Raw genomic sequence first — 17,812 nt, forward strand, 5'->3', positions numbered from 1 at the left:
AAAACCATAGTAATATGTCATTTCATTAAAAAATGCCCACAGGGATTACAACTGAGATGAAAAAAAAAAAATGATTACCTAGACTTAGTGACATCTCTAGAAATAAACTATATTCTTTTTAAAAAAAAAAATGAACAGAAGATAGAAATTGAATCTTTAAGTAGAAAACAATGGCAAAGCAGAATATAAAAAGATCAATAGAGATAAAAAATTCTGGAGAAATCTATGGAAGTGGAATATATCAATTTAAATATCAAATCAGTGGCTTTAAAGATGTTAATTTGTAAAGAAGAAAATAAATATAAAGGAATAAACTTGAAGAAACACTTTAAGAATTATCATCTTAACAATCACAGCAAACTAATTTCACAATGCATTAAAAGGATCACACACCATGACAAGGTGTGAATAATTCCAGGATTACAAGGATGGTCCAACATATAAAAATCAATCAACTCACCACATCAACAAAAGGACAGATAAAAAACACATGATCAAATCAACTGTTGCTGAGAAAGGATTTGATATGGTTCAATACTTATTTATGATAAAAACCCACAAAAGTTCTGATGTCAGAATGTGCTAATTCAGAGATGTTGATGAAAGAAAGAATTCCTTACTTCCTCCAAGCTTTACAGACTCAGTTATCAGTTTAATACTACTGACTGCAACTAAATAAGATCAGGTTTTTTATTTTATTTTATTTTATTTTTTTAAAGATTTATTTATTTATGCATACAGAACTGGGGTACAGGCCAGAGGCTCAGGGGCGGTGAGAGTCTTCACCAGAGACAGAGTGGGGAACAGAACAGGCAGATCGATGAAGTACACTGCTGAGGGGAGCAGCGGGCGGGTCAGGAGAGGTCTGCCACGCCATGTGGTGTCCTCCGGGGCAGGCGGGAATCGAACTCATGCGGAAGCGGCTTCAGATTCTCAGTGCTGTGCTCTAACCCGCTGCGCCACCAGGGAGGGCCCAGGTTTTTTATTTAATGAAAGATAAAACAACTTCCAGTACTAACTCTCCTTTTGTACTCCAGGAAAAAAACACTCTCTAGTATCATCATGCATATGACAGGTATTAATAAAGATTCCTAAAAAGGAATAGTCTCATTACAAATATAACTACTTTTTATAATGATCACTAGACCATTAACAGCATTACTTTACTAGAGTCTATTTCAACCATTTACTATATAAAAATAAGCCATGATTTGAATAGAGAAATTATTTTTTGTATATCATGGAGTCTATATTTTGATATATAAATACAGTCATGTTATGCTTAGTCTTTATTAATTCTTTATAGTAAGCAATGACAAAGTAAAATTTCACAACTAGGAAAGTAAAGAAAATAGAATTTACTGGCTCCTTTTTCAGTCTATTACAACCCAAAGGGACTGTAAATAGCAAAAACAAATACAAAAATATGTTGGCAAAAACACCGACTTACCACCAATCTTGAAGCCAGATCCATGTGTCCCAGTTTTTCAAGGAGGTTATAGATGAGGCCCGTTTGGAACAGGGCTTCAGTGATGGGTGCTGTACAGTTCTCTTTTCCAAGATACTCAATCAAATCAAAGGCTCTCCGAAGAGGTACCTTGCCTAGGCTGAAGGGTAAAAGAATAGAGAAATAAGATATGCTGGGACACAGAAACTCTGTGCATGCTGAGAAAGAAACTTTATAGTTAGATGATGAGTCTTCAAGATCTAATATTTATATTTACACAATGGCATTCTGTAAAGCCAGACATGATAAGTTCATGTTTTCCAGCCAAGGTTACAGATACATTTCAGAAAAAACAAAACAATAGCTCAGCTTCTATTCCCACCTGACTACTGATTTAGGACACATACTGCAATCTTGGGTGAGGAAAGACAGAGTACTAATTTCAATGATTATTATTTATATTCATCAGGTGACAGCAGGAGGCATAAAGAGAGAAACTGAGAAAATACATTTTTATTTGTTGTACATATTAGAATGTGTTTGTTAAACTTATTAAGGCAAGGTCTACTGTGACAGAAGTGAGTTCATTTTTAAAAGTAACCATTTAAGAAAAACCATAGTAATATGTCATTTCATTAAAAAATGAACCAAAATAGGAAGGTAAAGGGCTATCAGAAAAAACACTTTTGAATGTTCCCATTAACAATGTTTAAGTGGCAATCTTTCTATTCAGAGGATTTCTAACCTCAAGGTCACTGCCATTCTTGACTTTAAGATTCTGTAACACACGGGGTAACTGGGGAGGAGAGCAGACATAAATAAGCAGGCTCTAACTACTAGAGATGTTCCTAAAACCTCACTTGTATAATCACTAAGCTTTATGCTCAAACAGACCATTAGTTGAAAAGAATTCTCTCATGAAATAAAACAAAACCTGAGCACCTACATCCATTTATTCACCAAAATATGTATGTCCTGCTTGTTGGTATTGGTCTTCAGAGAGAACCTAATTTTTGCTATTAATAGCTTGTTTAATATTATTTATTTAATATTTAATATTTTAATATTAAAACATATTAATAGTATGCTTGTAGCAAGTGTTTCTAAGTAGATTATAAAGTACCTGAAGACAAAAAAGATGTCTTATCTTTCCCAGTCTTCCAAAATGATCTGTGTACCTAACAAGCAGTATATATAATTTGTTTTAACTTTTTAAAAAATGCTCTTTTCTTTAACAACATTTTTTTATGTGTTTTCAACCCAAACCAAGCATACTCTACCCTGCAAGTTCAAAGATGTTGTTGATGAGATTGGCTCGGTCTTTGTCACTCAAGACAGTAGGATTCACATTCAACTGTTTGATTAGTGCTTCCCAGTCATTATCTGCATAATGTACAATATAATAGCCACTCATATCTGTATTGACTTTGATCCACTGCACTTCTTCTGTAAGATTGATGACACCTAATGCAGACCAAAATATGAAAGCAGGAGAGGAAAAAAAAAATTAAACGGGTGCTTTGTTTCAAAGTTAATGTTCTATTTTTATATTTAAATATCCTATTTAGCCTATTCTATTTGCATTTAATCATTACATATCAATTGTTTATATAACAGTGAACAAAAGACAGGTCCCTTCCCTTGTGGACCTTACAGGTTAAAGTAATCAGAGAGCCATGGTTACATATCTTAATATGTACACAGTCCAATATCATGTACATGTTACTGATGAAAAAAGAAAATATGCCATGCTCTAGAAGCACATAAAAGAAAAGCTTTATTACGGGAAGTTAGGGGAGATTCGTTAGAAGGAATGACATCTAAGTTGAGACTTCAGGAAATATAGATATTAGCCAGGTGAAGGAGGACCTTAAAATTCAAAGCCCAAAGAGAAAATATACATGGTACTTATTCACTAAATTGGCTCACAAGTTCATTGTGGCTGGAAGAGAAAAGCAGGGAATAAAGGCAAGTGTGCATAGGGTGAAAGAGAGGGAAGGTAACGAGATAACTCCAGAAAGTGTGCTCCATCTGGATCTCTTTTGTTAGGTTACAAAAGAAAAATAAAGTCATTTAGAAAAGTCACATAATTCCAAGCTAACAAAATAAACACCAGGGGAGCACCAAGGTCTCTTTAAGCATAAGTAAGAAAAAGAGTAATAGAAGAATGATATGCACTTTTTGGGCCCTTACCACCACAAATACAAATGCTAAGAGAATTATTAAAAATGCATACAGAATGATTTTAATTGTTGTACAATTAGTAAGGGACTACTACGTATGTGATCAGAGATTATGTCAAAAGCTGTATATAAAATATAAGTAGAAATCTAATTTTTAATATTACTAATCAAGAAACGTCCTTTAAAGTTGGCAACAAGGACGTGAGCTTTAATATAACATAAGCTTAATGAAACAGTTAAAGGTATGTGTCCAACCAACTTAATGCTTACTATTTATAAGAATATGAGCTCCACACGCTTCCTATTTTGTTCACTGCTAATATCTCAGTCTCTAAAACAATGTTCTTAGCAGTACTCAAAATATTGCTGGAGAATTAATGGAGTAAAAAAATAACTATGTTATGGTAAATGGTTTCAAATCATCTAAATAAGGTTTGTAGATATTAATGACATAAATTTTCCCTCCATTTTAAAAATTATAAGTGAAAGATGGCTGGAGATAAGAATAATCTATCTTCAGTTAGCATTATGGATATATTTCCTGCCAAGAATTTTTCTATATACCTTTTACTGATGTACTATTTCATACAGTAATTCTCCAAACATTTATATTTATTTTTTAATATTTATTTTATTTATTTATGCATACAAGAGCTGAGATGCAGGCCAGAGGGGTGTGTGTGTGTGTGTGTGTGGTGGTGAGAGGATTCATCAGAGACAGAGTGGGGAGCAGAACAGGCAGATCTACTGAAATACACTGCTGAGGGGAGCAGCAGGCGAGACAGGAGAGGTCTGCTGCACCATGTAGGTCAGCTCCATGGCCGGGGATCAAACTCATGCTGCAATGGCTGCTGACAGTTCACTGTTCTGAGACTTGACCCCTTGCACCACCGTTGTACCTTATTTTGCTTCTTTCACCTATCAGATTTCAACACCCCCCACCCCTGCCACCATTGTATATCATCTTCACATCCAGTGTTCTATCTTCATAATACTCTATTTAAAGGCCTACCACCTACCAGGTTAGTAACAGATCTCCTATTTGGATATACTTAGGTAGTTTTAAAATGTCATTATATTAATTTTGTAGTCAAGGATTTTACTTGTAAAACGCTTTAGAAACTGATTTAAATCATTCAGTACCTGAAATTTTAGGGTTTGTCAATGTCAAAAGCATAAATTTAATTAAGTGTATGAGATTCTTTTAATACTTTGGTTACTCCTGAAGTAACCAAGTCTATTGAAACTGCAAAATAATGAATGAGCAATGAAAGAAAGATGAAAAAAGGTGAAACTGCAAAAGGCTAAGATGAAAAGGACACTCTAATCATGTCTTAATAAAAGTATCAGCTAATAAGTCGTTTCATTAAGAAATTCCATACTGATTTCTGTTTTAGTATTCATATAGCAGCAGATGGGAAAGATAAATCATTTTAATAGGCTTTATTTCTTTCTTTTCATAGAACAGAATATAGTTTTAAGTATTACTTGTGATGGCAACAATAGCTGTTCAGGCTGGAGTCATTTTAAATAAATCTGTCATTAATTAAATTAACTTTTTATTTGCTAATGCAAAAGTTTCAACATTATCCAGGTCCTTAAGCACAGTTACCCACAGGGCTTTGAACAAAAAAGGACTTTGGGAAGAAGGACCAAAGAAAATAAAATTCTAGGTACCAAGAAATGTTAAGTAAGGCAATTTTCCACTAAGTGGATCTAGACAATATTGAAATACAGAGAAACTTGGCTGATAAGCAACTTCTCAGGTTGTAAATCTAGCCAAGTCCAGATGGTAGAGAAAAGGAATGCAGCTGGTAGTTTGCTTGAAATTATTACTATCATCTTGATGACAGTAAAGTGGCAGTGCAGCCAGCCAACAGTACAGAGAGGAGAATTATCTATCATTTAGGAATCAATGTGTTACTTTCTTTCAGGTCTTCTGAATGATGGAGGACCTTAAAACCACAGGTATCAAAAAATGATTGCTTTGCACCCAGGAGAGTTAAACTGTATCCTGCATGCTGCTTAAATGTGGGTAAGGCTACCCTCATGTGTGTTTAGTTTCTTACAATCATTAACAAATTAACAATTTAATATCCAGAGTCCACTGAGTTGTAAAAAAGAATGAATGACTGTGATCTTACATGGCAAAAGCCCAGATAAGTAATCTAATAATGATTTTTAAAAACCATTTCTCAACGAGTTCTGAAAAATACCTACTGTTTTGTAAGGAAACATTAAAGCACAGAAACTACCACACAGAAACAAAAACAGGTTTTTTTCACCCAACAAAGTTACAAAATTTCCTGTGGTTTGCTCCAGAGGGTTAGCAAAATACATACAGTTGAACTGCATCCCCTCTGGTCCAAAGCATTCCTTTCTGTAATATCCCTTTTCTTCTTTATTTTTTTTAGGGGGTGGGAGAAGGCAAGAGCGGAGAATGACACATGATAAGACAAACATCTCAATTATATGGCCTTGCAATTCAATGCCCTCTCCTTTACTTTCAGAGAAATATTTTTGGCACAGTGATATCTTTTTAGAAACATGAATGAATGCTTCAAGTTATATTTAATATAAAATTGTCCTTTGTTTAAAGAGCTTAGATTTAAGATGTGGATGGGTAGGGAAGAAGGCTAGAGGGTGTTAGGGGCTAGAAAGAGAGGAGTGAAGAAAAGGAAAATACTTTTAGTATAATTTCTTCAGTATGCAGCTTAAAAAAATGGCCCCTTTTATTATGCACAACTACTAATCATTCAAAATTCATGTATGTGGGAAAAGTGACAATAACAAAATATGGCTCTTATATTTGACTGAAATAATGGCTTAACCTGGCAACCCTGCCATTAGAACATATGGAAATATACTATAGATTTAACAAACCACTAAGATAACACTATACTAAAGTTACAGCATAAAATAAGCTGCAGTGAGCATCTCTGCTACATTATGAGAATTGAAAAAGTGAAAAAGGAATTAAAATAAGAAATGATTCTCACTGGAGCATAAAAAAATTGTAAGATCCAATTGTAATCAGGGTCAAAATTTTTTGTAAGGATAGAACATTTTTAATGTGAACTCTCAAAATAGGACTTAGCAGGGATTAAAATAGCAGCAGCAGGAACAGCAAGGGAGATAAAATAGCTAAGTATAGGAAGTAACACACATCATTTTCATCATATATTTACCCTATTCCAGCTCGCGATAAAACCAACTACTTTCTATACACTTGCTGTCTCTCCTTTTTAAGAATACTTCAAATAAAGGGAAATAGAAAATACCATTTGAATGTTCTGTTCCTAGAACTTTTTATAGTGAGATTAGAAATTCACTACACAAAAATTTATTCAATTCAATTTTATGTGCTTACTGAAAGCTAAAGTTACAGAAACTTTATATATATGATATGCCTTCTCTATCTTTACTGATGGTACATCTAATATGAGGATACAAGTGAAACAGTCCGTTTAGTATGTTAAAAGCATTAAAAGCAGAAAGGTAGAGAATGCTATTAAGGCATCTAATCTGTCTTGGGGTGAAGGAAGGCTTTCTAGATCTTTAGAATGAAGAACAGTTAATCACGAGTGGGAAAGCAAGAGTGTTTTTCCAAGAGAGGAAACAACAAGTGCAAACTAAAGGCAAGAGGTAGAACAGAATGCTGCTGAAACAGGTTCTGTGCAGTGGAGGCATGGAGCTCAGGTCTCTCTCATATAGGAAGAAGGGATTATTTGGCCCCACTTAAAGTATGGAGTTTTGTTTTCATCAAAGGCAGCACTTCCTTATACCTCCAGTTATATTAAAGATATGAGCCACCAACCATTCTTAGGATTTTAAATAAGATTAACACTCTACTCCAATCAAACTGCAAAGCAACTGGTATGAATATATGGTATGAACACATATTTCTATTGGCAATGTCATTAGCAACTGTTAGTACACAACAGAAAGTCAACTTAGTCACAGACATTACATCACAAAAGGCAACAGCCTTCATCTCTGAAGAGCATGCTTATAAAAAGATACTTAAGATCCCAAATTTTTAATCATGCACTATTTTATTGGCGACACATGATAAAATTGTCCAACAGTAAGGAAAGATTAAGTCAATCACTATATATGATTTTTTTTAAAGGCAACATAAAAAAAACACATGTATACAATGATTTCAAGTGAAAAAATACTTAGAAAAGTTATGAAAGTAGTTATAACATAATGAGATTGATGCTCCTCTTTCTGAATTTAAGTAATGTGGATGTACCATTTTTAAAGCTTTTTCAAAATAATAGGTATAATAGCTAACATTTAAATAGTATGTAACATGTGTCAAGCATTGTTCTAGTGCTTCATGAAACTAAACTAATCCTCATCAGAACCCTATAAAGCAAGTATAATTACTATCTGTGTTCTATTGTTGAGGGAATGAAGCTCCAGAGGTCATATTACTGACCAAAATTATACAATTTACCAGGAAACCTATCTCTAAAGTCAGTTCCTTTAATCACTAAGGTACGGTCCTTTCCCCTAAAGTACAGTCTTGAACACGTCACCCTGTTCCAAACAAATTTTTCCTTCCCATCAATTAAAAGTCTGTTTCCTATAGAATTCAAGAGCTGTATAAGGATACATGGTATGGCATTCTTAATACCAACAGTTATTAACAGATAGTCAAAAACTGCATTTCAATTGCTTTTTATAACTTTGTGGGTCAACATATACAATCTTTACATTTTATTACTCCTGTCTTTGCTATCATTACCAAAAAAAAATGTATACTAAACTTGCAGGATATTTTGTAATAATTATTTACTATAGATCTAGGTTATGAATCAATATTATTATGCATAACTATAATTTAGGGTACTTATTAAAATGCAACTACCACAGTCCGTTCCTAGGAAGTATATAGCAAACATAACTTCACTGCACTATCTCTACTCCTTACTTCGTAATATAAAATATTTATCTAGGATACAAAAACATAGCACTTCGTATTTTCTACCAGGATTACTAGCATATTGAATGCAACATTATTATATATGATTGCACATAAGGCAGCTGAATTTTGTGCAATGATGTATAGAATCAATCTCATTTTACCACATCTGTTATAAGTGACTCATTACAATGGAAACTGTAATCTCCGTTTTACTGTTTGGTAAGTGAGGTTTCTTTCAATATGCTATTCTTAATTTCTTATCAGGAAAATATTATAGTCAAACCTGATTTCTTGTCCAGTAGCGATACCGATTGATATTTTGAATAATTTCTTCCCCCAGTGACATAAGATAGTGGAATCTGCCACAGATAGCTGTAAAAAAAAAAAAAAAAAACTCAATTATTTTGCTTTTCAATAGTTCAGTCATAACTTGTTAGATTTTTTTTTCTTTTTTTTTTTTTGAGGGGATGGGTCAAGAAGATGAAATTTTCCAGTTACTCCCAAAAAAGGGGATAATCTGGTTAGGTTTCATACAAATTTATGATTACAAAACAATTAAAAATATCTTAACTTGAGGGAGTAAATGAGATGTTTAGAAAAGAAAGAGGGCATGCACCTTGCATCTGAAGACTGAAGGTCAGACTTCATATTTAAGAAGAATCTTTCTTGTTGTACAAGAAGTTCCTTTCCTTTTCTTTGAACAGTCACTAAAGGAAATCCTTTTTGCAGAGTCCAGGTTTTCATCATTTTCTTAACATCTAGTGTTTTGTTTGTGACCTATAAAAAAAAAGAATAAATTAGTTTTGCTCACAGGACATATTAATTAAAAAACTTCAATTTATTTTGTCTGTACCATTCACTACTATGTTCAGTGCAGTCTACATTTAATGTTAATATAAAAAGGAATCATAAATGCTCAACTAAACTTACATTTCTAATTTCTGTAAATGAGCAACTGCTAAAAGGAAAAATAACCTGGAACAGAACAGAGGATAACTCGAGAGAGTTCTTCAAAAGCCATAAGAAAGTATCATAGTATTAGTATTTTCCAGCCATAATACTATAACTCAGAAGGCCTGAATAATAATATGCAGTCTAGAATCAAAAGCATTGCTACCCATTCCTGCCAAGCAACTGAGTAAGGGTTTTCCTTTATTCTTTAGGCCCTCTGGCTTTGTAAATGTTAAAGCAGTGGTCGGAGAGTGAAATACAACAGGTTGGTTGCCTTGACTATAGTATTTCTAGAGAACAGTGGAAAATTTCCTCTTTGATCAGACCATCTTTCCCAGAAAAACCTACGAATTTATCTACAAATCTAGAACCCAATGTCTGAGATTTACAAACCCTCTACTATCCAGTGTCAGTTCCCATGCTCTCTAAAGCCCACTCTCTAACACATGTTAAGAAACAATGTTTGAACAACTGCCCCTTGAAAGCAGGTGAATTGAACTTATGATTCAAGTTATTTTTGCAGGTTACAGATGGGTGTATTTGCAAGCAACTAAAATCATCAAGTATTTAAAATGTCTGATAATATCATCTAAACTGTCATATGCTTATTTACTTAAAGTCTAAATGGATGAAGTAAATCTTTTAAAATTCATTATATCAATCTTATATTTTCTATGGTCCTGACATATATATCTCTAAAAAAGAGACTGGGAAGAGAGAAGCTTGTCCAAAAAAGAGGTGTTTCTGAGTCTTTGGACTAGAACTGCAATGAAGAGGACTGTCTATTCTGATATGTATGTTTAAAACTTGAGGGACAAAATCGGAGACTAAGCTGGGGTAGTGCACTTTTATGCAAAAGGTGAAATCAGTGAAGAAAGTAGAAATATATTCTAAATGTGACTTTCAACTGTTACTTTGTGATGTTACTTTGTGATATCAGGAAAAACAAATGATTTGGAAACAACTCTTACATAATAAATTCTCAAAGAGGATTCAGAAGGTAGAAAAGATGTATCTTCTTGTAAAAGACTGGCTAGAAAATAACAGGTTCCAGATACTGTAGCAGAAATAGTATATAAAAAAGATTCAGAACAGGGTTCTTAACACCAGCATCCACAAAACTATGAAACTGTATATGCTACTTTACATATCTGTAGTTTTTATGGGGAATATGTACAGAACTTTTAACAAGTTTTCAATTATAACTATGTTCTTCAAAGCATTAAGAAACCCTGATCTAGATCAAGAAAACCAAGTCAAATGCTTATATGGTTTTTACAGCTAGCACATATGAACCAATTGCTACAAAGTGGCCTAACTTGGACCAAATTGTTGAATGTTTGCAGGCACAGCAAAATCCAAATACACAATGATCTCAACAGCACAAGTGCCCATCAAGTGGCAGTCAGCTACTAATGCATCATCTATTTCAAAGGAACAAGGTTGCAAAGATAGAAGGAATCATGGACAGAATTGTGTGTGTGTGTGAATGTGTGTGTGTGTGTGTGTGTAAAACTGCAGAAACAGAAGGAAAAAAATGAGAGAGGAAAATGAAATGATAAAGTTAAAAACATACATTACTTCAGGAAGGACAACTTTCCTATAAAGCGGGAATGAAGGTTAAGGTACAGAATAAAAATGATTACAGATTGTAAATTTTTTTCTACACTACTACTACTTTTTCTTGACTTTTAATTCTGCGCTATGTAATAGTGATTTATAGTTTCACCTCCATCTTAAATATCTTAGTATCTTGAATAATATCTTAATATTAATATCTGTATCTTAAATAGCTATGCTTGTATGGTGTAACTTTGTATGAAAAAATTTTATTTATATACATCATAAAAATAAATAGAAGAGTTTCTCTATTCATACTTTGAGAGAAATAAAATGCTCAAGTCACTTACTTCATTAAAAGTATCCCAGAGATCGTCACTCTGAATTGATGCATAACTGTGATTATTCAGGTAAATAATAATAGCATGTTGAAATATATCTTCACTAAGGTAAGTCTTCAGCATGAGCAAAAGAGAAGCTCCCTATTCAAAAAAAGGGGAGAAAAACAGTGAAATCTATATAGGTAATAGAACTTAGAACTTAAATTAAAATATAATTATTCTAAGAACATAATTTCATATTTAAGAACTAGCTGTGACATAACATTATTTGGTCTTATATAACAAATGTGAAATAATATTTAGCAATCTGACTGTAGTTTAAATGATTTGAAAAGGAATTAATGGAGTAGTTTCTGAAGTACACTAATTCTACTATAATCTATTTTGTGTGCCATTTGCCATATTTTCAGTTACTCACTGTTTCAGTGTCAGTATAAAAAAGCTAAGCGCTTACAAATACATTGTACTTAACAGTGGTACCTCATCGATAAATTAGGTACTCTTTCTAATTCCCAACAGTTCCCTTTCTCTCCTGCATCACAAACTTGCTCCACTGTAGCATTTCCAGTAATAAATAAAAAAAAAAACAAAATAACTTTACTAATTTTTAACAAATAAAAATGTCCTTCCTATCCTTAATGCCGTTTCTTCCAGTTGTCATCTATTTCTTTTTTTTTTAATTTTTTTTAAAGATTTATTTATTTATTTGTACAGAACTGGGTACAGGCCAGAGATGCGGAGGGTGAGAGGATTCACCAGAGACAGAGTGGGGAGCAGAACAGGCAGACTGACAAAATACACTGCTGAGGGGAGCAGTGGGCGGGTCAGGAGAGGTCTGCCACACCATGTGGATCTCCTCCAGGGCAGGCGGGTTTGAACTCATAGGGAAGTGGCTTTAGCTTCTTTGTGCTGTGCTTTAACCCAATGCACCACCAGGGAGGGCCTGTCATCTATTTCTTATTCGCTAGTTGTAGTAAATCCTCAAGAGTTGTCTACATTTGCAATCTCTTGTTTTCAAGAGAGCAATCTTCTAGCCATCATTCCACTGGAAGGTGCTAAACCATGTCAATTTTTTAAAAAAAGATTTATGTATTTATGCATACAGAACTGGGGTATAGGCCAGGGGCGGTGAGAGGATTCACCAGAGACAGAGTGGGGAGCAGAACAGGCTGACTGATGAAGTACACTGCTGAGGGGAGCAACGTGTAGGTCAGGAGAGGTCTGCTGCGCCATGTGGATCACCTCCAGGGTGGAGATCGAACTCATGCTGAAGTGTCTTTTTGATTCTTAGTGCTGTGCTTTAAGCCGCTGTGCCACCAGGGAGGTCCCAACCATGTCAATTTTCAGGCTCATTTTATCAGCTTTTTAGTTGTATTTGATATGATTGTCATCAGCTCCGCCTTGAAAACCTTTCTGCACTTGGTTTTGGGCACCAATATTTATTCTCTTGTATCACTGGCCATCCCACTCAGTTTCTTTTGCTATAACTGACTTGTATTCCTAAAAGTCTTTCATAATACCCATTTATTCACTCATTTGTATAGTGTCCATCTCTCTATCTCTAACCCATAGAAGGGAAGTTCCACAGTGGCAGGGACATAGTCCACGTGTCCATGATGTATCATCAGTATCTCCGATGATGCATCGTTGTCACTTGTAAGATTTTTTAATGAATGAATTTTCACAAGACAACCTACATTAGATTAGGCTTGATGATTACAAAGACATAACAGACTATGTCTGCCAAGCACATTTCCCATGCTGGCACTTACTTCTAGTACACAATATTGGTAAAGTATCCAGTGTCCTGCCCTTCTTAAAAATGTGGGGTATTTGCCATTTGCCAAAGTCTTAAATTTTAAATAAGTAATTACCATATAACCTCACAAGGGGTTAGACTGCTGTAGAGAACAAATGATCATAAGACACTGAATTCTATATTTAGAAGGTAGGGGTTGGAAGAAGACAGAGTTTTCTATTAACAAGTTATGAAAAACAGTTCTATGTAAGAAAATCAAAGTTTTAAAAATTTTCTTTCATGACAGCACCAGACCTTTAAAAATCACAGCCGTATCTCTAATTAGAATACATTTAATGGAGCTAGTTGAACTCCTGATTTCCTTATTTTTTAACAGTATTAACATTTTCACTGCCAGTCAGAACTTAATTTGGAAAACATTTTTTGACCCCTTCTTTGTCAAATCCTTCAGGTTCTTCCTTAACTGGGTGATTGTTTCCTCTATCACTTCTCTTAAACACTCACTAACACTCCTAATTTCAAACTGTAGCCATTTCATGCATGGACTTGACCAGCAGTTTCCTGACATTTAAGTCCCCTTTATAAACTGAAACCAATTTAGCTTTCCTAAGTATTAACATTAATCAAGTCATTCTCTGTTCAGAATCTTCTAAACATTCCATTACTTACAGAAAAAAAAAATCCAAACTCCTTCTGATATTCAGTACTTTCTTCAACTGGGCCCCAAGTTACCTTTCTCCTCTTTCCCCTACTCTACATATGGTTTTCACTGCAGTCAAACATTTAGTCCTTAAACAAATTTTTCTTGACTCTCAGTATTTTGACTTTTTCCTTGGTGAAATAATTGTCCCATATCTGCATTAACCTACTCTTTCTAATCATTTCCCACTTTATTATTATTATTATTTTTTATTTTTCTTCCAAATTTTTTTCTTCGCCATCCCAAGTAAAATCACTCTGTACTGTTCATTTAGTACAAATCACCTGTTACTGCTACACAAGTATCCATTACCTCAATTCTGAATCTGTGATGATATGGACTGTACTGAACATATTTTGTATATTTTCTACTCTGTGCAAGCACAGAATTTCAATTTACTAATCAGCTAATGCAATAGCTAGAATAAGGAGGCAAATTAACCATAACATTCACCCCTTCTTCCCAACACAAATTTGAGTAACAATGATATCCCCATTCTTTTGTTCTCTAATTTATGGTGATAAAACTAAGTTTCTAGATTCTGACTCTGGCCCCAAAACCAAGAGTTGGTATTTCTGATCCTGCACTCTAATCTCTCATAGTTGAAATCTCTTTAGCTTATTTGTTTTGGCAAATCTGTATTTAAAACATAATTCAATTCTGAATACACAGTCAATGCTTGCTTAGGATCTTCCCTGGATATAATCCTATCTGTAGATCTGGAGAGTGATCCAGCTCTAAAAGGTCTATTGCTATAAGATCTGGATTACAGCCTAGAATACCAGTCAGAGAACTTAGATGAGAGACTGAAAAAGAAGGGGAAAAAATACAAAAGGTTAAGACCAAGGCATAAATAGAAGCAAACAAATTAGTTTAATAAGAAAGCCAAAACAGTAACTTAAACTTTAAAATAATCTAAATCACAGAGTTTTGCTCACATATGAAATTAACCTGAACCCTACTCCAGATATATATTATTGTGCACAGCACTACCTTAAAATAGGAAAGAGAATCAAACATTTCTTCAATCTGTTCTGAAGACTGAACAGATGATGATATTGGATGAGATGAATTCAAGGAATCTTTCTTCATGGTTTTAAATCGGGCATCTAAGAAATCTTCATACTAGCAAAAACAAACAAACAAACAAAAAAAAACAAAAAATAGATCAGGAAACTATGGACAGAATCAAAGGCAAAGCAAGAATAATAACTTCATTTGAATTAGACTAGTTAATGTTTAAGAACATCCAAAAAAAAAAAAAAAACCAGCTTCACTAAACTTTAGAACATAAGCTTTTAAAAATGTAGGAAGACTATGATATTAATGTATATTCTTTAAATTGAAAGTAAAAATTATAACCTCCTGGCAACATGTAAAGCAGCATTTCTTAAATAATAGCATATTGGATGAATTCACAAATTTACTATTGAAGCAACCAAGTGCCAAGTCTGGGTAGTTAAGAAGAATATTCTAAAAAGCTTAATGTACATGTATTTTTTTTTCATTTTATAACAGTTTATTTTACATTTTTACATTTTTTTCCTTCATCTCAATTGTAGTCCCCACGGGTTTCCCATCACCAAGTCACCTGTGTGCCATCACCATGTACATGTATTTTTTAAACATGAAATTAAAAATCAAAACTAAAAGCAAGTCCTTAAGCCAATTCTATTGAGTTAGTACTAATTTCCTGAAAATGAGCTTTATTTGAAAGAAAATACAACCCTTAAATAGACAAAATTCTTTGAGAATTCAACAGATAGGATCCCTTGGAATAAGTATTAGAAGTTTTTAAACATCTGGGCACCACCAAGTGGTGAAATTGTATATCTCATTGCTTAATTAAGTACCATACACAGATTTAGTATAACTCCTTAGTTTTTAAACTAAAACTAGCATCATGACACCTGAAATTTTTGAACAAACCTTACTCAAAAATTACAAATTGAAAACCCTTAGGGTACTCCTATTTTGGAGGAATATCCAATAGTATATTCAGTAAGTTTAACAGAAGGTCACAGAATTTAGGGATCGAAAAGGATCTTTATACTTTCCAACTTATTGCTTGAATTACTGGGCAGTATTTGTCATATCATGGCCTACTGTGTCCAATTATCTTTAAAGACAGGAAAAATCTCCATGGTTTTTAACAGGCCAGTGACATCATGTTCTTTGTAAAACGGAACAACATATGGTTTGTAATAAGTGCAAAATCTTTTCTGTATCAACCTATATATTGCTTATAAAAATGTGACAACATTACTTTAAGACATCTTAATGATTTTTCCTCCTTTTACACAGTATAAGAAGCTTTGTTTAACAAAAGAAAAAGCTTTCAACTTTATCTAAAATCTTCACACAGAAGGGACACATCTATTTAAAATGTCCATCTTAATGACAAATATGAAAATTTTTAGATTTCAATGAAAAAGATGTCAGTAAATAAAAGCATAATTTTTATTGTCATGTTTCAAGAGGTACAGAGAAATAGATATCAGTAACAAGGGTCAATTTCATTGTCTCCCTTCAGAAGCATTCTCATTACTACAAATGCACTGAAAATAAAAGGGAAATAGGATTTGATTATTTCCCTCCCAGCATTCACAGTACACCTAACAAACATTGTACTTACACTGGAGAGATCAGTAAATATTTTTTCCAAAGAGAAATATTCCATAAAAGTGGCAAAACCTTCATTTAACCATAGATCATTCCACCACTGCATTGTTACCAGATTGCCAAACCACTGTGGGGAAAAAACAAGCTGTTAACCAACACAGTATTTATGTTCTGAGGAGTTGCCTAATTAAGAAATTTTATGGGGATTACACCTGACAGGAAAAATCAAATGTTATATATACAAAAATGAAAAATGATGTAAAGTGTGTGTGTGTGTATACATATAAAAATAAATATATTTCATGAATGTGAGTAAAATAAAATTTTTAAATCTCATCTTAATTAAATATGAATCTATTTGTAAGGTCAATCACCTATAATTAATATCTTAAAAGTATAGCTATTATAGTCAACATTCAATTAAAAGGCTTACAAACTTTACTTTAAAATAAGAATTTTATATCCAAAACCAGGTGACTAGATCAAGAAGATGTATGTATACACTGACACAAAATATATACACACAATGGAATACTATTCAACAATCAAAAAAGATAAACTCATGTCATTCTCAGAAACAAGGATGGATTTGGAAGGTATTATACTCAGTAAAATAAATCAAAAGGAAAAAGAAAAATATCAGATGCTTTCATTTAGGAAGAAAGGGGTAGGCAAAGAAAATAAAAGAGACCAAACTACCTGGCAAACTATAAATTTGAGACATACAATGGAGGGGAGGTGCAGCAGGCTAGGGAGAAGGATTGAACTAGAGGAGAGAAAAGCACAAAAGACTATGGTTCACAGGTGACTTGGTGGTGATAATTTTATGAGGATTATACCTGAGAGGAAAAATTCAAACACTATAAAAAAACAAACAGTTGTAAAGTGTGTGTGTGTGTGTGTGTGTATAAATACATTTCATTATTGAAAAACTGATAAAATAAAATTTTTAAATCTCACCATAATCAAATAGGAAAACAAGCAAGAAACAATATATTTATTAATTTAACACTAAAGCTTTGTATTAAGTAAATAAAAATGTTTCACCCAATTCATTAAATGTAAGATTTCCCAGGTAAATAAATGCTCCTACTATCGAATGCCAATTTTCCATTACATCTACATTTATCAATAACAATTAAAAAATAAATTTATTCTTTAAAAAATATTTATTTATTTATGCATACATAACCCAGGTACAGGCCAGAGGTACAGGGGCGGTGAGAGGATTCACCAGAGACAGAGTGGGGAGCAGAGCAGGCAGATGGAGTAAGTACATTGCTGAGGGAGCAGTGGGCAGGTCAGGAGAGATC

The 17,812-nt window shown here is 33.4% G+C and overlaps 1 protein-coding gene across 1 annotated transcript in view; it reads right to left on the bottom strand.

The window, feature by feature from the left end:
* Nucleotides 1–17,812, bottom strand: part of LNPEP (leucyl/cystinyl aminopeptidase) — a 76,670-nt gene that overhangs the window by 10,905 nt on the left and 47,953 nt on the right. Inside the window, exons 7-13 of the mRNA XM_004678118.2 lie at nucleotides 16,513–16,626; nucleotides 14,871–15,002; nucleotides 11,428–11,559; nucleotides 9,183–9,343; nucleotides 8,850–8,938; nucleotides 2,728–2,911; nucleotides 1,451–1,607 (exon numbers count right to left, since the gene is read on the bottom strand). Of these exons, the coding sequence (XP_004678175.1) occupies nucleotides 1,451–1,607; nucleotides 2,728–2,911; nucleotides 8,850–8,938; nucleotides 9,183–9,343; nucleotides 11,428–11,559; nucleotides 14,871–15,002; nucleotides 16,513–16,626 (969 nt within the window). The remainder of the gene's footprint in view (nucleotides 1–1,450; nucleotides 1,608–2,727; nucleotides 2,912–8,849; nucleotides 8,939–9,182; nucleotides 9,344–11,427; nucleotides 11,560–14,870; nucleotides 15,003–16,512; nucleotides 16,627–17,812) is intronic.

Source organism: Condylura cristata, unplaced genomic scaffold, assembly GCF_000260355.1.
Source record: "Condylura cristata isolate star-nosed mole 26May11 unplaced genomic scaffold, ConCri1.0 scaffold00007, whole genome shotgun sequence".
NCBI classification, from domain to species: Eukaryota; Metazoa; Chordata; class Mammalia; order Eulipotyphla; family Talpidae; genus Condylura; species Condylura cristata.